Below are 25122 nucleotides of genomic sequence, written 5' to 3'. Positions count from 1 at the left end.
TAGAAAGCTTGGTATAAGTCTAGTCTTCGTTACATGATGGAGATAGGAGACATGGTGGTGAAAGCCTATCGATAGAGATTGCGAGCTGGTGGAGGTGGAGCAAGAACTTTATAGGCGCCTATGCCTAATTTCAAGAATCTATATTCGATTTATATTCACATTAGATATCGTTCAAAATTTTCAATTTTAACTTTTATTATTTGCTGAAGAGTTGGACTATAATTTTACTTTCATCAAAAAAAAATATATACATTATATTATTTTTGAAAGTGAGATTTTTTTTAAAAAAAAATTGGTTGAGAATCAACGCACTAAAATAATTTTGTAAGGTATAAAAATAACTTACTAATATTTTCTTTTATAATATTTAAAAATCTTTTTTTCTGAGCACCTCGCGCATATTTGAAGGAGACCTCTAGCACGTGAGATGCACGTGCAATTGGACAAAACCACACAACGGTGAACTGGCTTCCAGATCTTAAACCTAGAGAACCGGGAACGACAACCGAGAGCGATCTCGCCGCCGGCTCCGTCGTCGCTGCCGCCATGGCCAAGTTCCGGAAGCTCGGCCGCCCCGCGGCCCACCGCGTCTCTATGCTCCGGTTACTCCCACCCGCCCTTTTCTTTCCACACGCTGCCTAACTCCATTTCTCCTCCTCCTCCTTTTCAGTTTGGGCTCTTTTCCTTGATAAGCTCTAGCTTTCTTTCTTTCAGGACGATGGTCTCGCAGTTGGTAAAGCATGAACGCATTGAAACCACCGTCGCAAAGGTACTTCTTCTTTTTCTTCTCCTGCTGGTTTGGGAGATATGGCTGTTTTAGTTGGGGTGGTTTGTGTGGCATTTCGTCGAGCAGTTGGCGATCATTCGACCAGTGAAAACTAAGCTGAAGTCGTATTTGTTGGGATTATATTGCAGGCAAAGGAAGTTCGTCGTGTTGCAGACAACATGGTGCAGCTGGGCAAAGAGGTTATGAAAATACTTGCTTTTATGCTTTAATAATTTTTTCACCCATCAAATTCCGCCAAGGTTACATTGGTAATATTATCAGACTACTTCGGAGGCTAGTGGTGGACAATCCAAATGGCTACAACGTTGCAACACTAATAACAGATTCTGCCACTAAAATTCTGACATGCTTGCAGTAATGAATCAGAAAGCATAGCAATGAGGACTGGGATGCACATATGTTATTGTTTGTTAGTGCATTTTATTTGGACAAAATTGGTTTGTTTTGTACTTTATCTTCGTTTGTTCTTGAGTGCCTGACCAGTGTTAGAGTAATTGTTCAGGCAAGCATATTACCGATATGTCATATGTGGAATGCAAGAAAACTTGTGATAGTGTATTGAGGGATTACTTGGGGTCAGGAAAATCTAATAAGCACGGGAATGTCAGAAATATCGAATGAACGTTGTATGCTGGAAGGGTAGATTTCTTTCATTTTGGAGGGAGTCCTACTATTCTGAAACTTGTCTATCCAGTCATCATGCTTATCAGATGTTGGTTTCCTGGGCTTAAATGTACATGCCAACTAAACTAAGAGCATTTGGAATGACTCTCTTAGGAACAAACTGAATAAATTTTCCTTCTTATGAAGAAAGGAGCGGGGTTTCAAAAGAAGGAGATTAAAGAAAAAGGGTGATGAAGGATTAAGAGACCGAATGAGTTAAACTGGGATTTTTGTGAGAAAAAGCTTTGGAGTCTTGAATATGATAGAAGTAACTAAACAGTGATTAGGAAAGGTTGTGTGGTGCTAAGATGGCTATGAATAATTCATTAGTCTGGGAGCATATCAATAGAGGTCTGAATACTTGAGCCATGCATTATGATGTTTTGGAAGAAATTATATGTAAATCTGAGTAAGTTCTTTCTATTATATGAAGGAGAATAATGGATTGCTTTTCAAACATGATATATGGAAGTGCTACCTCTTCTTTATGATTTAGAGAACTCAAAAAAAGGCAGAATGTTTTAGGGTTTAAAAGTGATAGCAAGTTGGACACCTTCCATTAAATCCTTTGATAAGTATCTCAGTTATATGGATGCATTGTGCCTAGAAAAAGGATTATCTAGAACTATCTAGAGTTTGAGCTTTCAGCAGCAAAACTATTCTAAATTGAAACGTAACTAGTGATAAACTCTTGAGTAGGGTCTTGAGAGGTCACAAGAAGGGCATTCTTTGTGGCATGGTGAGTTGACGACAAATTGACAATGTGCTGTCTCATAGATTTTGGTGCAACTGCCCACAGAAGGTTGCAATATTTGTCAGCTAATTGGAACAAAGAAACTGTATCGAATCCTTGAAACAATCCAAGTCATAAAAAAGATGGTGCAAGATTAAGACTTATACTTTTTCATGGAGTGAGTTGGGAGATCTGAACTGATCAAAACAGAAGAATATTTGAGTGGCCTGTGGTGAAGGCGGGTAATTGAAGATTCACAACTAACTACACTGCTTTAATATTATTCAAGCTATTTTTTAAGCTATTTTTCTTTCTGTTGTTGATCCAGCTTTATTTTTATTTATTTATTTGTCAATCTATATATCTCTCTTATTGTTTGAATATTCTTTCAATTTGCAGTTTCTTTGGGGTTTCCTCATTACCTTATCAGCTTGATAACGTGACTTGGAAAGCAATCCCACTTTTCATATCATCATGGATTTAGATTATCTTTGCTGCTTCAAAACAAAGTTCTGCTTGATTCTGTATTTCATGTTAGCCCTTTCTTGATCTCATCTTAATCAGGTTATATATTCCTGTATAATTATGAAGAAGTCTGCAGATTCTGCTAGGTTCCTTTATGTTTGTTTATTCTGCAGTCACCTTTATACTTTTGATATAACAATCTTTTTATATATACAATATGTACTTTCTTTATTTTTTTCTCTTCTGTTTTTCATTACCTCATGACCGAGTTGTGGCATTGTTTTTGGGGGGCCTCCATTCTTTCTCTTATCTGGTTAGTGGCAAAGGATGAGAGCCATTATTCTCTTTTCCTGTTTCAAGATTTGCAGTTAACAATAGTTTTCTTCTTAGGAAAAAAAGGATCAATTCATTTATGCTGGGTCAAATGATACCAGAGATTGACCTAAAATGTTAAGAAAACAGACCTGAGATATGTGTACATTATGGTGTGGATCAAGATGCCTCTGACTTGGTTTTATTTCACAAGTTTTGCTCTTCTGCTTTATGTTTTTGAGCAAGGAAAGTTACTTTATATATCCTGAGGAGCACTTTTATCTGAAATCTTCATGACATAACAGCTGTCTAACATGTTGGACAGTTGCTTCCTGATAGATCTGTCATACTTAATCTGCATGCTTTTATAACTAATAACATTTCAAAATTTATTTGATTAGTATGATGCATGATTAATGAAGATGATATTTATTTTGTATAACATTTCTCATTAATAGCCATGGTTATATTTAAGTCACGAGTTCGATTATTTTCAGGGTACACTTGCTGCTGCACGTCGTGCCGCTGCTTTTGTTCGTGGTGATGATGTCCTTCATAAGTTGTTTACAGAGCTGGCTTATCGCTATAAGTAAGTATTTAATTTATTAAGATTCAGTATGATCCATTCTTCCAAGTTATATTGCTCTTTTTTCATGGAAGAAATTTCTTTGGAAAACCAGAGACCGAGCAGGTGGGTATACAAGATTACTTCGGACTCGCATACGAGTGGGGGATGCTGCACCTATGGCATATATCGAGTAATTTATCTTTTCTTTTTATGTCTCTCCTAAAATTTGAAATTTATTTTTCATGTCAATGATCCATGGAGGTTTATATATATTAATTCTCTTGAGCATATGCTGTATGGGAGGGTGGATGATTTATACCTTCCATTTTCAAATCTTATGGAATGTATAGATATTCTATCATTCTCATGTAGAGTTGTGTTTGTTACAGTACAGGAAAGCAATTCAGGTGCTTATGATTACTGTAGTCTAGTACTTTTCCTTCTTCCTTTGGTCTTCTCTTTCTTCTTATAAATTTGTTATGGATTTTCTTTGTTCCTCTTCTTTTTATGATTTCTATTTTTCTTTTACATTATTTTAAATCTCTTGCGGATACCTTTCTTGCTGATGACTATCCATTGCCACAACTTATGTCATCAGTTACAGCTATCCCGAAACTTATATGACCTTTACCTTTGTAAAAGTGCTGGGAAGTAAATTTTAACGAGACAATCATTTTAGTACCCAAGCTAAAAAGAACCATCCTTCAGCAAGCATATGAAAAAGCTAAAAAGCCCAAGAAGAAAGAAAAATTGCATGATTAATAAAATAGTCCCATGTGCTGAATTTAATCAATCTAGCCATTGAACATTTCTCACAAAATTAGAAACTACTTGAACATTTTGGTTATGTTATACCAAAATAGATGAGCAAAAGACCCAAGTTTTGCCAAAATCTCACTTTTCTGCTTTGGACAATCTGTTTTAACTTGATATCAGGCTTTATCATGCATGGTTGACAACACACTGATAACCAAACAACTTATCCACCATCTCCAAGCATGCCCAGGCCTTTAGCGTGATGATGGGGTGTGAAGACTCTTTCGCTGTGAGAGTGCTTATGGCAGTCTGACTTTCTCATACCATGCGCTTGCTATCTTTTACACAGTTCTTAGGAACTCATGTGGTTGCACTACCATGACCCTGTTGAATCCCACACCATATTCACCTTGTACTTTTTAGCATATTTCTAGCTGCTACAAGAGCTTGTGTTAGCGCTGTTCATGCACTTACAGTGCCAACATCTGGTCCGGTGCTTGTCTAGTTGTCACCATATGGGATTGAACAACTCAGGTCATAATTCCTCACCTTCAAGTCACAAAAACATGAACTGACATCAAAATAGTTTATGTGATGTTTGTGCCCTATGTGATATTAATGTACATGAACTTAGCTCACTCTAGAACCTCCAACTTATGATTTGAGACAAGAAAAAATAATATATGCCTCTTTTTATTTTGAAGGAGGTATACGACTTCATTCAACAATAGAAATAACATATCAACAACAATGCTTCCTGTTTGGTCTCAGCTGGATGGGTTTTGTATAGTCCAGCAGTATTTATTTTCAATATCGGCTATAAAGTATTAATTTTTTATATGTATGGACTTGTATGCAGATTTGTTGACAGGGAAAATGAACTCCGAGAGGCTAAACCCCCAACTCCGCAACCACCTCAGAGAGTCCCTCTTGATCCGTGGACAAAGTCTCGTGCTAGCCAACAATGGGCTTCTCCTAAAGAGAATCAGAACTCTGGATCAGAAAGTTAATTAGTATTTCTTGATGTGTTTGTGGTAGCAATTTTTTTTTTCCAAAGAAAGTTTGTAACTTATTAATTGGCAATTAGAAGAAAATGAGCCTCAATGCTTTTAGTGAATCAAGTCATTTATATGGTGATAAATCATAAATTTGTAAGTTATTGCAATTGGTAAACCAGGGAATGTTCTGCCAGTTGTGGCTATTATTGAAAGTTAATTCTGGACTCTTTGGTAGTGAAATCATCCTTGATAAATCTATGATGTTAATTATTCATGCAAACATTTTTGGGATGCTCATATTTGCCATAATAAGTTCAAAAAGATTAAGAACAACGTGCTGGTGTGCATTCAACCTGAAACATGTTAACTTTTTAAACCTTTTTCATTTGCCGTGTGTGCGTGTGCGTGCGTGTGTGTGTATTACTCTTGTAGATGAAATGATCAGATATAGTCATCCTATGGTAGAAGATGAAAATAGGAACTTGTCTGCAGAAAGCAATTATAGAAAACTTTCAGTTTTTCAGAGATAACAGACGGGATGCTGCTGCCAGGGTCTGAACCCAGGACCTCCCTGAAGTGGAGAGATGCCAACCAGCTGAGACTGGTTGGCCATGGAAAGTTCTGGGTTGGGGAGGGAACTTAAATAAGCCTTTTATCCTCTTCGTTGCCAATACTCGTGTTGGTGAATATTATTGTGTACTTGGTAAGTTGGTAGCAGCACATACTGGGAAGTGTTGCATAGTTGGAGAGTCTTTGAATGGCTTATTTGGTGCAGAAATAAACACCCTCTACCCTTGCCTCATTTATAAGTTCATTTATAAGTTTCAATAAACCTTCTGAAAATAGTCTATCACCCCTCGGCTTTGAACTTGGGAACTCTCACTTGAAGAGATGGGCGCCAACCAGCTGATCCACAAGCTATTGGCTGTAAATTTTTCAAACTTAAGATGATCAATAGATTACCCCTGGTTGTTCTCTTTATATGTCAGTCTTCTTTTATTGTTTGTTTGATTTTTATCTGCGATAAAAATAGCTTGTAAGCGAGGGGCTATATATCAAGAATGTACATAATTTAAGGATAGTATATCCATTCAACCCGATCATAGAAAGAGAGATCACATAAAGCAAACATAGGCCTCAATAGGAGCCATCTGTCTTTTTCTTTTTCTTTTTTTGTTGGCTGAAAGCCTCTCTTTTTCTTTATTTCTCTCTTAAGCAAGAAAAATTCCATTTCCCCCTTCATCAGTTCCAATGTATCTAGATGGTAAACATGTTGCCTCATATGCACTAACTATTTATGTGACATAGTATTTAGAGGAGTGTTTCTTCACCATAAGCTTCTTTCATCTTATGATGCTCTTATTATATGGAAATGGGACCTTCTCTAACCAGGTAGGTGAATTGTTACATGTTGATGAACTGCGCTCATGAACTGATTAAAACTCTGAAAATCTAAGAGCCAACGATCAGAAATTTTCAAAACACAGAGCCAACAGTAAAATATATTTTGAGATCAAGTTTTATATTATGCTGTTGTTTATAAATCATAATGATAAACATATTAAATAATCATCTTGTTCTTTTGGTAGGATTAAATAATCAAATTTGAGGATTAACTAAAGCACCATGATTGCTCCACACCTTCAAGAGTTATATGAGAAATAAGTGTTGTTTTTTTTTTAAAAATCCCAACTGTTCAACCATCGTTGTTTATGATCTTCGAGACTAGACAAACACACAAAATGAGAAAAAAGGAAAGTTACTTCCCAAAGAATGCATGACCTACTTGCTCCTGCTCAGACTCACCCAAAAAGTTGGAGGCAACATTAGAATAATTCTGATTTGAGTCAATGCAATCCCAAATAAACAAGTAGAATACAGCTATATCATGACTACGCCCTAAAAAACGTAGGTGAAAGTTTTACTAATTGCTCAGCACCATACAATTTCCATCAAACACAACATCCAAATAAATTACCTAAAAGAAAAAGTATTATTTGCTCTAAGAAAAAACACAAGTTTCTCATCCTCTAGAATTGGGCAACATATCTCAGTTGACTCTGCAAGAGATGATCAAACCTCAGATAACACCATTCCATGTAATCCCTACAACAACATACGTTTATTTCTGATCCCCTGCTCATATATCTTGATGCCACTTTCAGTTAAGCATTAATGCTGCATTAGTAGGTTAAACAGAAAATCATTGCTATCATTTCTCAAAAAAAAAAAAAAAAGGAGGAAAGAAAAGAAAGTCACAGCTATCAACTCGGTACAAGAGCTAAACTGCTGATTGAGGAGGACAATAGATACGGTTTTTTTACAGACTTTGAATATAAACTGCTAATAGGAGTCTCCACATGGTTTAACCCATATCTTTTGTATGCCTTTTTGGTAACAATTTTTTTCAAGCCCTTCAACGAATAAACTTGCTTGGTATTGCACAACCATATCACTCACACCAATGATGGAAGTCTGATAGTGTACCACATTTTTGTCTATCAACCTCTTCTGCAAGTAATTTTACATCTATTTTTTAAACAAATAGCCTGCTAGATGCTTGCTTTTGCACAACTGTGCACTCTATAGCTTCTTTTTACTGATTTGTTTCACTAACAGATGGACACTGCAAAATTAAATGACAAAAACTGGTTCATACTAGCATTCTTAAGCTATACAAACCTGCCTCTATTATTATTTATCAACCAATCAGCAACCCAGATATCAATGCATCAAGAAACTAATCCAAAAGTAAATGGTTCTTTTAGACCCATGATGGACTTACCACTGAAATATATGCCGGGCACCTTTGGGTGGGGGGAAGTTGGACTTTGGAATGGTAATAGGATTGGGCATGAGTGACCCCTATTCCAGCCATTTGGTTGGGGGGAGTCCCATTGCCATTCCAATTCCAGGGGAGGATGGGAATGCCCCAATCCCTCTGAAACCAAATCTTTACTCTCTTCAAGTATTCAAATATCATTCCGACTGCTATTCCAAACCATTCTGTTTCCAATTCTGATTCCAGTTGCCAATCAAAAGTGCCCGCAGTCTCTCATAAGCCTTTCACTGCAGTCAGCGAACACAATTAGCACTACTCCCTCTAGCACTGTTACTTCACCAGATGTTGAATAAATGCAAGCAATAAACTGAAACCAACTGTTAGAAACTATGCATACCCAACATTTTTCATATCCTTTACAATCAAACCCAATCTCTCATGCAAGTGAAATTTGCGGTATCCAGAAACTAGGAGATCATAAGTAGATTTTGCAAGCTTGTATGAACAACGTATCCGGTCCAAGAACAAATCCAACCTAGTGAAAGCCTTCTGACGGAAGTAAGAAGAGATGACTGCCTCAACATCTTCTGGGCAGGTGAATATCATTCCTGCCTTCAACATCCTCCCAACTGAATATTCCATGTCATCCAAGCTATCTGATAGGGCATACAATCTTATTATGCCACAATGGATTTGTGACAAGATATCCACATTTAGAGTTGGTTTGATGAGCCCAAGCAACTGTTCCATCTCTTTGACCATGCCGAAATCCATGTATATTCTTGCAAGCTTCTCAGCCATGGGTTCACTCAATTCCCACCCTCCATCAAGAACAAATTTCAGAAACTCTTTGAGACCATGCATATCCTTTTGCTTACAGAGCCCTTCAAGTTTGGACTCCAATATGGTTAAATTAGGCAAAATTTCATTTGACATCATTTCTTTGTAAAACCAGTCAGCATCATCATATTTCTCCAATCTGATAAACCCTGTTATAATGGACTCATAGGTTTGAATATTTGGAGAAAACCCGGCTTTCTTACCAGCCATGTACCAACTCACCATACTGTGACCATCTCCATATTCTGAATACATGGATACAAACGCATTGTAAGTGGCCAAGTCAGGCTTGCAGTTCTCAGTCCTCTCCATTATCTCAAACAAGCTCAAAGCTGTAACAGCATTGCCAATTGACAAGCAAGAAGTAAGCAGAGCGTTAAAAGTGCAAGTATTTGTTCTAATCCCTTGGGCCTCCATTGTTGTGAAGACCCTCATTGCAAATGGAATGTTGCCCAGTTTCCCACAGAAATAGATTAGTCTTGAATAAGGGATCCAGTCCTGCATACCCTCCTTGCATAGTTTATCCAATTTCCATTCCAAGACCTGCTAAATACATGCATGAGCAGAAGATGCAGAATAAGATATTAAATACCTCTAATGAGTTACTTCACATCCCAAAAAGAACACAAGTTAATGCTTCAATTACATCAAGAAATCAATAAGTTGATTAGTTAGAGTTTACATGTAGTTTGAATGAATGGAAAGGAAAGAAATATTTTTTATTCTAATTTGTTATGATACTGAAATGAGAAAATTATAAGCCCAAGTAAATTTTTGAAAAATTGAAGTTTCAAATTCATTAAATAAGAAGTCCTACTTAAACTCCATGGTTTTTTTTGATAAGAAAGACCACCTCTCAACGCCCTGCTTTTTCCACTCTGAATTCTGATATTTTCAAAAAGACAGTATTTAAAAATTAATTAAACATAGCCTTATCCTATAAAAATTTAGCAATGAGTGGCCTTCTGCCCCTTCCGTACCTCACTATGCTTGAATGCTGGAGTCAAGAAATGGCAAAGTAGTATGCCACAAAAGCACTATTTCCGTTCTTTCAAGGACCTTATGCAGCCAGCATACTGAATAACACATCTCATGAAGCACATGGTGTTGGCACTTGAGATACTGAGTCCACTTATCCATTGTGAGATTCATAAAGGTCACCAACTCTAGATGAAGCCAAAACTTTCAAATGTCAACTACATATGCTACTTGAAATCAGATTGAAGCCCCCCTTTTAGAGTTGCAGTTTAGGTGCCAACTCCATATGCTTTTCCCAAAAACCAAAGTCATCTCAATTGCATGTACATCTTGGCACATGTAAGCTTATTGGACCGCCAATGTCGCTAGCTTGGTTTTTTACATGTGTTTCATGTTCCATAGCAGACTCAGACTGAAGAAAAATCGGTGTTTTTCTTCGAGAAATATGGAAGAAATTATGGTCAGAATGGGAGGAAAGGACGGGATGTGGGTGCCGACCGGCTGGATAAGGCTTGTTTCTTTGATATTTTCTAAGGACAAACCCAACCCTATCATCATGTTTTGCTTCTAACATAACATTTGTCTCTTTCTTGTTTCCTGACAGAAACAAAAACACATTACAAACTTAAAACATACATTTCGGCAAGAAGCAAACTGAAGCAGCAGAGCTGGTGGTTTCTTTCCACTCTTGATACCTTGTAGATGCCTTATTTATGTTGATCTCCTAGTCCTATCTTGTTGGATATACTTTTTCCACTTTTTTTAAATTTCAATGCTGATTCATCATGGAAATTTAAATTCGACCAATGATACTTAAAAAAGGATGGTCCAATGGATGAGTTTTGAATTTGAACTTGTTAACCATGATGTATATAGCAGTTACAGGAGTTATAGTAGATGAATATATCTTAGAGAATATACAGAAAATACAACTACTTTGAATTGTTACTTTTGGCTTACCAAACATGTTCTCTTTTGTCTGTTGTAAAAAAAAAGTGACCACCAAACATGTATTTGTTGTCAGAAATCTAAAAAAATGGAAACAGAATTCTTGTTTCTAATTTTTTTTAAAAAGAAAAATGGCAGCAACGCCAAATGCATTCTTATATTTACATAAATCTATATAAATTCCCACATATAAGAAGTCAGAAGCACTGCTACTAGCCAGTAAAAGATTGTTTAGAAAGCAGCTAGTGGGATAACTTGATATTGCCATGTATGTATCAGAATCGAAGAAAACAAGATTGTGAAGCTAATGTTACGCAACAAAGAACATATATGACACTTTGGTTCACAAAAGCCTCATAAAATGAGAATCAGAATCAAAGAAATATAAAAGTAGGCTCTAAAAATGCCTTAAACGTCAGTTAGCCTTTAAATAGGGCAAAATGAAGGAATCAAAGTCTTGCATGAAATTGGTTTAGTTGCAGCTTAACTTCCAGACCTTGATTCCAAAACCTAATTGACTACATCAGAATTGGATGCAGCTTAGGTGCACAAGAATGTGAATGCAGTTCAGCAAAATAAAAAAACATTACATGAGAAAACAAAACTATCAAGCTAAGCAAAGCAAATGAAGATCTAGAATATGTTTAGTTTCAGTTAAAAAAGGAAAAGAAAGCGCACCTCAGCTAGATATGTAGTGTCCTAGGTGGCCCCTAAGTGACCTAGTCACTTAATTGGCACCCAAACAGCCTATACAAGCTTAGCTGTCTACATAGGATGGGCAAGCAGGATGGCAGGTTATCTTCCAACAAGGCTGGCTGGGCGTACATGGATATATAGAAGCAGGCTAATTGGTTGGCTAGGGCGTACATGGATATATACAAGCAGGCTGGTCGGGGTACGAGCGATCACACAAGCAGATTTATAAGCTTAAGCAAGAACAGAAGGAGGAGAGAGGAAGTAGAAGCATTGGAATAGGTGAATAAAAGGCAGAGTGGAAAACATGCCCTTATTGTTTACAGTGGACAGAAGATTAAATCCCTTCTTTTTCCTTTTGACTCCTGTTGCTGCTCGTTTCAGCTAGGTCGGAAGGCAGATGCCTGGTCGTTGCATAGGGAGTGCTGGAGTGACCTGCAAAAGAAGTCCGAACAGGAGGTTTTCGCTCATGTGAGGACCCTCCGATGCTCAAATTAGATTCAGAGAATAAAGTGAACAGCAACGAGTTCTCTAAGAGGGATTTGCTTAACTTACCTCGATCCTCGAGGCTTTGGTGATTTATAAAGAATATCGTCAAACAGCTAGTTGAACAACTGTGAGATCATGTCATCTCGAGATTGCAGGGCTGTTCAACATGTCATAGCAGGCAAGATATTTCAGCACTCAATCGCTCCTGCGAAATCAGAGGAGTTGGTTACACTTGAGCCCATCCACTCGGGGTGGACAGCTGTAGCACGTGCCCGAAGCTGATCGGCTAAGGCTATGGAAAGTTGGCCGAGGCAAATAGTCCGTGCAACAGATCAGAGTTAAATAGCTCTGCCTATGTACCTCAGTTTTGCGCTTGGGCCAACGACTGCGCGGACAGCCCGCTAATTTGAGATATCAATGACAATATGCCAGATCCAAGGCATTCAGGATACTACCGTAACACTACCCCCCTAGTCCTGAGTCTGAGAATTAGACGAGAGGAGTATCTCAAGTGATTCCTCGAATCTAGGAACGTGCGCGCTCATGCTTCCAATGCACCCCTGGCATTTGAGTTTGATGATGTCAGCCTAACGAAGAAGTGTCACGAACGACCACAATTGATGGGACCACTCAGTCGGCAGTTTTCTCAAGGATTTAATTCCTTAAACGACGGCTCTCTGTCCTCTCTTCCATCCTCCTTTTAAATTAGCCTACAGATGCGCCAAAGGACAATCGCAAGTTCTTTTTCTGCTCCAGATTTTTGTCGAAACTCCCAGCAGATTTCCAACGACAGAATGAAGAATCCAGAGTTTGTAAAAAAGCTTGAACTGAGATTGGTCCGAAAAAGACAAATCAAGGCTCCATCGGCTAGTCCTCAGGCTCCGACGGATGGCAATGTCAGGGCTTCGACCATCAAATCTACTTCTACGGTCGTGGGGGATGTGAATTCCCCTTTACTCATTGAATCTGTGGCCCCCCTCCGAAGGTTGTGATGAAAGCCTTACTGGAGGAGATTTCGGTGAGGGAGATCCTAATGGAGGAGACTCCGACGGAGGAGATTTTGACGGAAGAGGCTCCGATGGAGGGCATATGGGTGAAGGAGACCGTTGGTCATCCGGAAGAGGCTCCAGTGGCCATAATAGAAGCTGAGAATCCTTTGAAGCAAGCAATGCCTGCTGCATATCTTCTTCTTACGGCTGCTTCTCAAGCAGGTCCCTCACAGCCTGTGCCCACTGCTCCATCAACGGTGGAGAATCTCAAATCTGCAGCGGAGTTTCTGAAAAATTTTCTTTCTCCTATCCAGAAATTGTTCTTTGAAGAATAAGGGGCTCAGCAATGTATGGCGAGCGCCCTTAGGTCCCTTGTCCAGATAAGGGATTTTTCGAATCTCTCCTTATCTCCTGCGATTTGCGGCATCTAATAGTCTTGATGTTAATTTTGTGCAAGTTGGGCATCATCTGGCCAGCTTCATCGGCTCTATTTCTGATGCGTCTGCACTAGAGCTTACAGCAGCGAGAGAAGAGATTGACTTGCTGAAGCATCAATTGGAGCAGACAGAAAGAATCATCTCCGAGCTGACTAGAGAGCTCAACTCTTCTAAGGAGGCCCTTCAAAAAGCCAAAAAATAATCAACCGTCATGATGACGAGATTAGAAGGGCCGAAAGGAGGATTGCAGATCTCGAGAGGCGGAGGTCTAGGGCTGAGAGGGACTGACGTCGAGCTCACAATGATGTAGAGCGCCTAAGGAGAACATTCGGAGGGAACAGAGGCCGCGACTACACCTCCTCTGAGACCCGTTCTCAAAGGAGCCCCGGCAGAGGCTCGACCAAAAAGGCCAAGATCTCGGATAGGGCCGGCCATAGAGAGAAAACACCGCAGAGGGATGGAGGCTTTGCCTCCAAAGAGACTCAAGTATCTCCTAAGCCATCCACACCTTAGGCTGAGCTTCAGGTGGCTCTCTCAGAAATAGAGCGCCTGAAAAACTCTCTCAAAAATGGAGCGCCTGAAAAAGAAAGTTAATGATAAAAGAAAAATGGAGGCTCTTCTTCATGGCCGGCTCGCGGATCAAGAGCTTATGATCGAGAAGGCTCAATGGAGGGTGGATCGGCTGGCAAAGAGAAGAGTTGAGATTATAAACCAAGCCTGCAAGTCGGCATTCTCTGCTGGCTTTGAGAGGTGCAAAACAATGGCTGAGCTGCATCTTCTTGCCGTGCACACAGAACTTCGAAAGGCTAACCTCCTGAATGAAAGTTTGAAGGCCGTAATAGTAGACAACACTGGGAGATTTGCAAGAGCATCCCGGTATCTTGTTGAGCCGAGCAAAATCGTCGTAGCCATCCAGACTGAAGAGGTTGCCGACAACAAAACATGTCGCTCCAAAGCGAGTCGTGCCGATGGTGCTCCGGAGAAGTGATGTATTTTTCCTTTCTTTCTTTTTGTTTTTTTTTGGGGGGGGGCGCTACAAGTGCTATCTCCTTGTAAATACTTAAATGAAAATACATGAAAAAGAGTTATCCCATCTTCATGATGTCTGCATCTTCTTTATTTATGCTTGTGTATTTTCATTTAGCGTACAGAGGCATCGCAGAGGTCTGTTCCAACCTAAGAAACTTAAAATTGCTTCTATCTGACTCAATTCTAACCCTAAGGGCTTTAGTTGAAACCGCTCTGGTTTAGGAGACAACTCCATCATAAAAGTATAGGAGATGAGGCTGGATCCGAACAAAGGAACTCTGCTCTGCTCATCTCGTGAGCGACAACGTGTAATCTGCTCATCTCGTGAGCGGCAGCTTGTGCTCTGCTCGTAATGCGAGAGGTAGCATGTGCTATGCTTATCTTGCGAGCGGCAGTTTGTGTTCTGCTTATAACACGAGAGCAGCGTGTGCCCTGCTCATCTTGTGAGCGACAGCTTGTGTAATATGAGAGGCAGCGTGTGCTTTACTTATCTTGTGAGTGGCAACTTGTGCTCTACTCATAACGCGAGAGGTAGCATATGTCCTGCTCATCTTGTGAGCAGCAGCTTGTGCTCTGCTCGTAATTATAGGTTGAGGGTCTTGTAAGTTAGCCCTTCGGAGGTCTCTTTGGATCTCCCTTCGCGTCTTGCGTGACTTGGACTTTGTAGGGATCTTATAAGCTAGCCCTACCTCTAAGTCGTCGAGGTATTGGTTAGTTTTTCAAGCTACTTTTATGTGTAAATAAGAATTGATAAATCTAAAACTTCATGTATGCGATAGTAAGATGTTACAATATCCTTATTGATAATATACACGGAGGTTGGCCGAATTCCATGGCCTAGGAAGTGGTGCCGTCAAGTTGCTTCAGCCGATAGATCCCAAGGCCCACTATGTCATCCATCTGATAAGCACCTTCCCAATTAAGTGATAACTTTCCCTACTCAGTGGGTTGTGATACCTCAGCTCGCCGTAATACTAGGTCACCAACTTGGAACTCCTTGATCTTGACTCGGGCATTATAGTATTTGGCTACTCTCTGGCAATAGGCGGCCATCCTCATAGCAGCGCACTCCCTGCTTTCTTCGATCAAGTCGAGCTTAGTCCAAAGCCACGCTGAATTGGTGTCTTCATTATATTCCTCCACTCTAAGGGATAGGAGTCCAAACTCCACAGAAATGATTGTCTTAGTCCCAAATGCAAGATTGAAAGGAGTCTCACCGGTTGGAAGTCTCTGAGTGGTTCGATAAGCCCATAGTACATGATGAAGCTCGTCTACCCAAGACCCCTTGGTCCACTTTATCCTAGCCTTGAAGTCTTGCAGAAGAGTTTTATTGGTCACCTCTATCTCTCCGTTTGCCTGTGGGTGACCCATCGAGGTAAAATGATGCTCTATTCCATATTCTTTACAAAAATTGCTGAGTCGAGCATCACTGAACTGTCTGCCATTATCTGCAATCAGCACTCTGAAAAGACCGTAGCGACAGATGATCGACTTTCAAATAAAATCTCTTATTCTTGCCTCGGTGATGTGAGCAAAAGACTCAGCCTCAATCCATTATGTGAAATAGTCGATGGCCACTAAGAGAAACACTGATCCGACGTGAGAGGGAAGGGGCCAGGAATATCCATATCCCACTGAGCAAATGGCCATGAGGTGCTGATTGGAGTCAGAAGTACTGCCGGCTGGGCTAGATGTTGGAGTTTCTCTGGCACCGATCGCACTTCCTGACAAAAGCACCTGCATCTTACTGCATTGTGGACCAGTAATATCCTTATCGAATGATCTTGTAGGATAGAGATCTACTCCCCAAGTGACTTCCACAGATTTCTTCATGGACCTCCCACAATGCATAATCAATCTCGAACGGGCATAAGCACTTTAGCAAAGACAGAAAAAACGATCGCTTGTAGAGCTTGTCATCATACAGGACGTAGTGAGCGGCTTACTTTCTTATCTTTTGAGCCTCCCTATGATCAGGCGGTAGTTCTCCTGACCGCAGATACCTCAGTAGAGGGTCGATCCAATAGGATTCTTTGTCAACTTACTGGATGACAAGAGAGTCCTCGAGGCTCGAGATTTTCAATACTTAGAAGTAGGTCCCTTTTTTCAGGTCGACCGGTAGTAAGACTGCTAACTTCAATGGTGCATCTGCTCTGGTATTTTCCATTCTAGGGATCCATCAAATGTCACAACTCAAAAAGACCAAGGTTAAATCCTTTATCTTTTGAAGATACCTCTTCATATTCTCCTCCCGTACCTCATATTTGCCTTTTATATGTCCCACCACCAACTGGGAGTCGCTGAAGACCTTCAAATGCTAGGCTCCCGCTTCTCTTGCCATCTTGAGTTCAGTAAGCAGAGTCTCATATTCTACCTCATTATTGGTGGCTGAAAATTCAAAGCGCAACGCGTATCCTGCAACATCGCCTTCAGGATCAATTAAGATCAACCCGACCCTAACTCCAGAAGCATTTGATGAGCTGTCGACGTGCAGCATCCATAACTCCTCAGGGTTAGATCCTACGTCTGCCTCTATATTGCTTGAGTTTTTACCAGCTTCTGAGCCCTCACTAGCTCTTGAGCCTTCTCCATTTTGTGAACTCTGTCCATTCGGGATGGTACATTCCAGGATGAAGTCCGTTAGCACTTGGGCTTTGATGGAAGGCCTCGGACAGTGGAGAGCTGAGATATTACTTTAACTCCTCAAACGTCTTTTGGCATTCAATAGCCTATTGGAAGCCCTTTGCTGTCTGAGGGTCTGGAAGAATGGGAGACACCTCTCGATCGATCTGGAGATGAAGCGGTTGAGCGAAGCGATCCTACCAGTGAGACGCTGCACCTCTCCAATTGTTCTTAGTGGAGTCATCTCAAAAATTGCCCTGATCTTCTCGAGATTCGCCTCAATACCTCTTTGCAAGATCATGAATCCAAAAAACTTTCCAACGATAACTCCAAAGGCACACTTCGCTGGATTCAACCTCATCTGGAATCGGCGAAAGGTGTCAAAAATCTCTTGAAGGTCAGCAATGTGGTCTGAGACTGCACGGCTCTTGACCAGTATATCATCTACGTACGCCTCCATGTTGCGATCGAGTTGATCTTTAAAGATCTTATCCATCAGCCGTTGATAGGTAGCTCCTGTATTTTTCAAATCGAAAGGCATCATCCTATAACAATAAAGCCTACGATCAGTAATAAAGACTATTTTTTTTATCTTCAGATGCCATCCGGATCTGATTATAGCATAAAAATGCATCCATGAAGTTAAAAAGCTCATGTCCAAAAGTAGCATCCACCATCTAGTCTATCCGAGGCAACGGATAGCTATCCTTGAGGCAGGCCTTATTCAGATCGATGAAGTCAATGCACATGCACTACTTTTCATTCGTCTTTTTGATCAGGACAACATTCGCCAGCCAATCTGGGTACATCGCTTCTCTGATGAAGCCAGCTTTGAGTAGTTTGTCCACTTTCTCTAATATGGCCTTCTAGCACTCTGAGGCGAAGCTTCGCTTTTTCTGCTTCACCGATCGATAGGTTGGATCCACCTTCAGATGATAGGACATCATCTCTGAGTCAATGTCGGGCATGTCTGCAGCCGACCAGATAAAGAGATTTGTATTTCTTTGCAAAAGAGCAGTTAGTCGGTCTTTTATTACCTTATCTAGGTGCGAGCCGATCTTCACTATTTGCTGGAGATTCTCTTTCCTCAGCGAAATCTCCAGGAGGTCCTCGGACGGCTAGGCTCATTCCTCGGACAAATCATCTTGGGCATCCAACCTAATAGGAAGTTCAGGTTGGACCTCTGTCTGGAATGACTGGCTTTCTGCTTGAAGTTTTACAACAAAATACTGTTTAGCCATGGCCTGATTGCCTCTGATTTGTCCTACTTCATTCGAAAAAACTTCACCATCAAGTGATAGCTCGACACCATGGCCTTTAGAGTCCACAAGCTTGGACGACCAAGGCATTGTAAGCTGAAGGGAGCTTGACCACCAGAAAATTGATTTGGATCGTCGTCCATTTTGATGCAGTACCCACTATGACGGGCAACCTAATCATTCTCTCTAGGATCACGGAACCCTCAAAGAAACCTTGAACCGGGGTATCAAATCTACCTAGCTGATTTGGTGTAAAGTCCATTTGGACGAAGATAGAGAAATACAAAATATCAACCGAGTTTTCATTATCAATAAATACACTGTGCACATTAAAATCAGCGATATTCGCTGTTACAATCACCATATCATTGTGCGGGGCTAGCACACCATCTGTATCCCGCTTAGTGAAGGTAATAGCATCTTCATACTCATCTTTGAGCCTCAGCCTCTTTACCTTCGAAAGCTCTACTGGCCTAGTTGAACCCCCAATTATCATATGGATTTCACCTCGGATGGGTCGATCTTCTACTACCGCCGGTCCTTTTGCTTCCTGTCTCACCGACTGCACTGGTGCTGGCTGTGGCTGAGCAAAGAGAATGGCTGCTGAGGTAGAGGAGATGGCTGCTAAGCTCTCGAAAGAGGTCGTCGTGGAGGCGCTCTCCCCTGGATGAAGTGGTCCAATCTCCCTTACCTGATGGCCTCTCAATCTCATCATGGAGCTGCATGCAGTCTTTAGCATCGCGACCATGGTCGCGATGGTAGAAACAATATTTATTTGGATCGCGGCAGTGCTCTGACTTCGTTCGCATCATTGGAGGCTCGGACAGCTTAGCTTGAATCTCCATCAACACCTCTCCTTAGAAATATTCAAAGGCATGTAGTTAGTGTAACGCCTAGGAGGAGAGGGTCGTCGATCCCCGCTCGGAGGGCTCCGAGATCGATGGCTTCGACCCTTATTTTTCTGCCTCCAAAATGGGGATCGGGAGCGTTGGCGGATTCTCCCCTCCCATCTTGGAGAGCACTCCTTGTTCTGACCTGCCACACCAAAACTGGCAGGGGTTTCTTTTGCAAAAGCCTCCTCTGTGCAGGCATACTTCTCCGCACAGGCAAGCATGTCTGAAAAATCCCTAGGATAAGTCTTAGTCAACGATTTTTTTAAGTCGTTCCTCAGTAGGCCGCCCATCATCACGACCATCACAGTCGATTGGTCCAAGTCGTAGACCTCCAAAGTCACCGCATTGAAATGGTTGACAAAAGCGCGGATTAACTCACCCTCCCTCTGCTTGATGGTGTGGAGGTAGTCAGATCACTTTTGCTGTCGCCGGCTGCTAACAAAGTAACCGACGAACGACCGGCACAGATCTTCGAAAGAGTGGATGGAGGCCGACTTCAGATTTGAATACCACTGACAAGCGACCTCATTAAGAGTAGCAGGGAATGCTCGACAAAGGATAGCATCTGTCGCTCTTTGAAAGAGCATTGCCGCTTTGAAAGTCTCCAAATGATCAATGGGATCGACGGTCCCATCGTAAACCTCAAACTCGAGTACTTTAAAGTATCGGAGGAGTGGCTTTCATGTTATCTCCGACGTAAAAGGTGGCTTGCTGTTGAACCCATCATAGGGCTACATCGAGGAATCATTATTGAGAGCATAGTCGATTTTTCTCTTGAGCATTTGGAATCGCTTCTCTATAGCAAGATCTCGGATGGTGCAGGCCTCGGATTGCTAAAGAGAGTGGCAACTGGGGGTTGAGTCGTGCCCCGACTGCGGGCTAGGAGATCGCCATCTGGCTGGTTGCTGGGCCTTCAGGTGGCTCTGGCGGACCTACCTCCTCTCCGAACTCTGAGGAAGGACCCGCGGTTGCTCTGATTGTGGTGGTGGCTGGGAGGCCGATTTGATAGGGACACCACTGCAAGAGGTGCAGGTGGTGATACCAAAAGAACCGATTGTACTGCTGGAGACGGGTGCAGAAGCAATCTGAGTAGGCTGTGGTGTCATCGACGGTGGCGCCAGAACAGTCGGACCGCTTGAACAGCGATCGTTAAATTTTGAACCTGCTAAAAAAGCAGATTGAATTGATTCACCGTGATCAGTGCTGGCTGGGCTGATGGAGGAGTCACCGTCGTCGGTGGCTGCGCTTGGCTGGCAGTCTGGCTCTCTGCCTAACGAGAGGCGGCGGCATTGGAGAGACGAGATAATACTCGTTTCGATGGCATGATGATGTAAAAAGTCGATCTTTTCTCTATCTGTTGCTGCTCGTTTCAGCTAGGTCGGAAGGCGGATGTCTGGTCCTTGTACAGAGAGTGCTGGAGTGACCTGCAAAAGAAATTCGAACAGAAAATTTTTGCTCCTGCGAGGACCTTCCGACGCTCAAGTCAGATTCAAAGAACAAAGTGAATAGCAACAAGTTCTCTAAAAGGGATTTGCTCAACTTACCTCAATCCTCGGAGCTTTGATGATTTATAAAGAATGTCGTCGAACAGCTGGTTGAATAGCTATGAGATCGTGCCATCCTGAGATTGTTTAACATGCCATAGCAGGTGAGATATTTTAGCCCTCAATCGCTCCCACAAAATCAAAAGAGTTGATTATGCTTGAGCCCATCCACTCAAGGTAGACAACTGTAGCACGTGCCCAGGAGCTGATCGGCTGAGGCAAATAGCCTGTGCAACAGACCAGAGGTAAATAGCTATGCTCTACGTACCTCAGTTCTGTGCTTGGATCGGTGACTGCATGGACAGCACGCTGATCTAAAGTATCAATGACAACATGCTAGATCCAAAGCATTCAGGATATTACCGTAACAAGTCCCATCCTTTTCTTCTTCTAACCCTTGCTGCCACTAGTATTCCTCTCTACCTACTGCTACTCTTCTTTACCCTATTCTACTTTTCTTAACCTCCTCTAGCTCCTATCAGCTGTTACTCTGTTTCCTCCCCTTGCTGCTATTCCCCTTTTCTCTCTTCTTTTCTCTTCTTCCTCCTGTAACTTGTCCAGCTACTATTCCTCCTTCAATACTATTGTTATTTTGTTAGTGTCTAGTTGTCGCTTATAAGCTAATTATTACTTAATTACTATAGGTTATTGCTTTCTGGTTAGCATTGGTTGATAGCTTATTTTCCTTTTCTTTGAATATTCTAATTTCTTTCCAACTTTCTATTCATGGTATGTCTTCTAGAAGTTTACAAAAGGCTCTGGATGATGATTGTCTATTTAGTGATATTTTGATATTTCCAAATGAAATCCATTAGGTGCTAGCTTGGGCACCATGTGATCACCTGGCCTCTATATTGCACTTCCCATCAAAATATAGAGGGGAAAAAAACTTAAAGCAATCCATGACATTAAATTACCCCAGTGACTTGTAGCCAGTCTTTCCATAATCCTAGTTATAGTTGAAGAAGAGAAAAAGAATATATGCACGGAAGGGGATGATAGCTAAGGTCAATTAACTAAAGGAAGAGGATTCAGAGAAGAGGACACTTGAGTTGTGGCCAAGAGCAAAGGACCCATATAGAGAGAGAGAGAAGGGGGGGGGAGGGGGGAGAGAGAGAGAGAGAGAGGATGGTGGATGGCCTAAGGGAGAGGAAGTGAGAAGTAGGGCATTGTTATAGGTTGACCAAAAGATGGAGGGGCAAGGTGCAAGTCAAGGGTTGAAGAGAGGAGTTACAGGTGAGGAGGGAGTGAACCAGTGGGAGCAGAGAAAGAATGATTGATGGTTGGTTCAGGGTTTGAATAAGGAATTAAGGATAGTGATGAAGGGCAAAGTGGCAATCAAGGACAATGAGAATACGATCAAGAGGTGGAATGCAATCTAGGGGAGGAGAGGACCAAGGAAGATGGTTGACAGACAGGGCAAATCACAGTGGTGGTCGAACAGAGTGGGTAGAGATGCCAAGTCAACAGGACATATTAATTTTGGGAGATGTCAACGCAGAGGAAGAGAGCCTAAAATCAGTTATGGAAATAAATGAAGTCCAAATCCCAAACCGCTGACACATCGACATGGAATCAATGCTTAAATTGTCAAATTCACAAAGTTTTATAAAGTTGGCAGACCCAGGTTCACCATAGATACAGGTGATAGTACATAAGCAAATGAATGATCGCCGATTTCACATGAATTTATGGAGGTCAGTATCCAAGTTTGTGTGCTACATAGGAGTTCGAACTTGAAGACAAGACCAAACAAAGATTACACTTTGTAGCAGCACCATGCTAGTGAGCCATTGGTGTCAACACAGCAAAATGGTAATCCACTACCTATTTCAGGAGGACTATTTCATTAAAATTCTTGAAAAAAAAAAGGAGTTAGAGATAAGCCTTTGAATCATTACAAATTCCTTTTAATCATAGAAATGCAATAACATTATCTCGGGAAGAAAATTTTAACACAAGTAGCAACCAGTAAAACAGTATCACCTCCAGATATTCAACTAAACATTTAAGTTCTACAACTACAAGCATCCAGTTGATCCACGTTTAGCATCCCATTCTTGTGCCCAAACTCCAAATTCAAAAACAGCCCCAATACTCCAAACTTGTTTAATAAAATTCAATGTTTCACACCAGTCAGAGTGCTGGGAATATCAAATTAAGAAAATGACTCGAGCTGGGAATCGCCATTTTGCATTTCAAAACAAATATTTCATTTAAAAATCTACTAATCTAATCTAAATAATTACAGAAGACTAATTTGGTATCCTGTAAACATAAAAATCTCACAAGATTTCAATCATTATTTCCACAAAATCTCTTTCCAGTCACCTGGAAAAATCGGAAAAAACGGAGAATAACATCATTAAAAAGAAATAAAATCAAATAGAATGGGGTGGTTTCAGCTTTACCAATTGTGCTTTCCTTGGAGCGGAGGAGTGGAGGGCGGCGAGGAGGGGTTGCCAGAAGGAGGCGTCACGCTGGGCCGTCAAGCTCTCCTCCGCGTCCAGAGCGATCTTGACGCCCGGCTCCGACTCCCTTAGCAGCTTGGCAAGGAGGGAGTTCGCCGCGGCGGTAAGGGGAGACGTCGAGGTTTGACGGCAAAAACCTCGCCTGGCGATGGCTAAAAACGTAGAAATCGACGCCATGTTTGAGCTGATGCCGGCTCACCTCCGGACGGAAACACTCTAAACCGTTTCTGCCGGACCGGATTTCGCTCGATTCCGATTCGGACATTCGGATGGCTGTCCACGTATTTGGATGGTCTGGGAATTAATACGAAGTGGAATGAGAACTCTGGGATGAGAATCTCCCTGGGTGCTATCAAATAGGGAGTGATATTTTACATCACTCTAACGATAGGAGTTAGATAACAAGATCATTTTATTTAATATTATAAAATTTTATTCAATAATTAAAGATCTAATAATAAATTTGATGATAGTACTATCACCATACATATTCAGATGATAGCACATCATTGGATACCGATGATATGTTGAAATTATTTTGAGATAAAAATATTTTTAATCAGTAAATTGAGAAGAAAATCAAAATCTTCCTCATCTTTTTCTATATATGCCTATCTATTGGATGTATTTTTTATTTTTATTGATAAATTTAGTTAAATGATATGGATATCTTTTATTTATTTATTATATATATTTTTTATTTTTATAGGTAGATATGGTTAATTGGTATGGATGGATCATATTAAATTCTTCGTGCTTTTTTTTTCTCAATTTATTTTGATGGGTTAAATCATTCTTAATGGGTAGCCCTATATTGATGGTCAAAATTGACTGAGTCTAGTCAAGCTTGATTATATATAATATTATCGTAATATTATTTTAATATATTTATCAAAATAAATAACTATAATAATAAATAAATAAATATTATTATTATTACTACTGCTACATATTTTTATAAGAAGTTATAAATAAAGAATATTTAATCAAGTTATAAAGTAGTTATTATACGTTAATATATAAAACTATTTATGGTATTTCATATATTATCACTATCACTATTTGGTGATATATCAAACATAGTGAAGTTTTATTTTCATTGATATTACAATGATATACTAAATATGCTGATTATATATCACTTCAATATTTGTATGTCATCTCATTATTCATATCATTCCAGTGATCACATCACTCTAATGATTATATCACCGATGATATACCAAACAATATCAGTTCATTTCTTTTGTTGCATCATAGCCTTGTTAGATTATGATTTTTAGCAGGTTGTAATAACTATGCCCAAAAAAATAATATAATAGCTATTAAAGTGGTCTCAAAGAAGGCCTATTATGTCGTCCATCCTTAATTTCTTAAACTATGCGTGAAAAAAAGAGTAACTTTTAAAAGTTAAAAAAAATAATCTTAATAAGGTTGCATTTCTAAAGATTTAAAATGAAGATTAAAATATTTACAAAATAACTTTAACTAAATTTCTCTCTCAAAATATTTAAAATATGCTAGACTTATGAAATTGCTAAGTTATTGGCTTAGAGGTTGAGATAAGTTGTCCACAAATAGATTAGCTAAATATCTGTTTGCTTTGCCCCTCTATAAGTATGAGATATGTTACAGCCTATCTTTGGCGAGACAGTCGGCCAAGAGCAAGTTGTTCAATCTTGGAGTTGACCATTAGGAAACCTATAAAATAAGTCCATTTATCGGAAGTTGTTTGATGGAGGACTCTCCGATGCTTAAGTTAGTCAGAGAAAATGAACAATAAAAAAAGGCTAAAAGCGAGAGCGAAAACTTATAATAAGAAAACTTTTCAGATCCCCCGTTGCTCATCGATATTTATAGGATAGG

At 40.4% G+C, this 25122-nt stretch overlaps 2 protein-coding genes across 5 annotated transcripts; one reads left to right on the top strand and one right to left on the bottom strand.

Moving 5' to 3' along the window:
* The first annotated feature begins 436 nt into the window (after positions 1–436).
* LOC105053358 (uncharacterized) lies at positions 437–5522 on the top strand. The gene is made up of 6 exons (XM_010934461.4): positions 437–602; positions 715–769; positions 916–966; positions 3458–3549; positions 3641–3718; positions 5144–5522. The coding sequence occupies exons 1-6, from the start codon at positions 547–549 to the stop codon at positions 5292–5294; spliced, it is 483 nt and encodes a 160-aa protein (XP_010932763.1). The 5' UTR covers positions 437–546; the 3' UTR covers positions 5295–5522.
* Positions 4265–23573, bottom strand: LOC105053356 (pentatricopeptide repeat-containing protein At2g30780). Of its 4 annotated transcripts, none has more exons than XR_003802034.2 (3): positions 23197–23573; positions 8068–9450; positions 4265–4833 (listed from the first exon to the last, which is right to left on the bottom strand). XR_003802034.2 is itself a non-coding variant. In XM_019853182.3 (2 exons), the coding sequence occupies exons 1-2, from the start codon at positions 23431–23433 to the stop codon at positions 8452–8454; spliced, it is 1236 nt and encodes a 411-aa protein (XP_019708741.1). In that variant the 5' UTR covers positions 23434–23573; the 3' UTR covers positions 7543–8451. The 4 variants fall into 4 exon arrangements, 2 of the variants coding, with proteins under 2 accessions (XP_019708741.1, XP_010932762.1); XR_002165593.3 differs by lacking the exon at positions 4265–4833 and adding an exon at positions 7543–7908; XM_019853182.3 differs by lacking the exon at positions 4265–4833 and having other exon boundaries at positions 7543–9450.
* Between the last annotated feature and the right edge of the window lie 1549 nt (positions 23574–25122).

The sequence above is a fragment of the Elaeis guineensis genome, chromosome 10 (genome assembly GCF_000442705.2).
Source record: "Elaeis guineensis isolate ETL-2024a chromosome 10, EG11, whole genome shotgun sequence".
In the NCBI taxonomy this organism is placed as follows: domain Eukaryota; kingdom Viridiplantae; phylum Streptophyta; class Magnoliopsida; order Arecales; family Arecaceae; genus Elaeis; species Elaeis guineensis.
The sequence above is the reverse complement of the archived record's forward strand: the minus strand, read 5'-3'. Positions and strand labels throughout refer to the sequence as shown.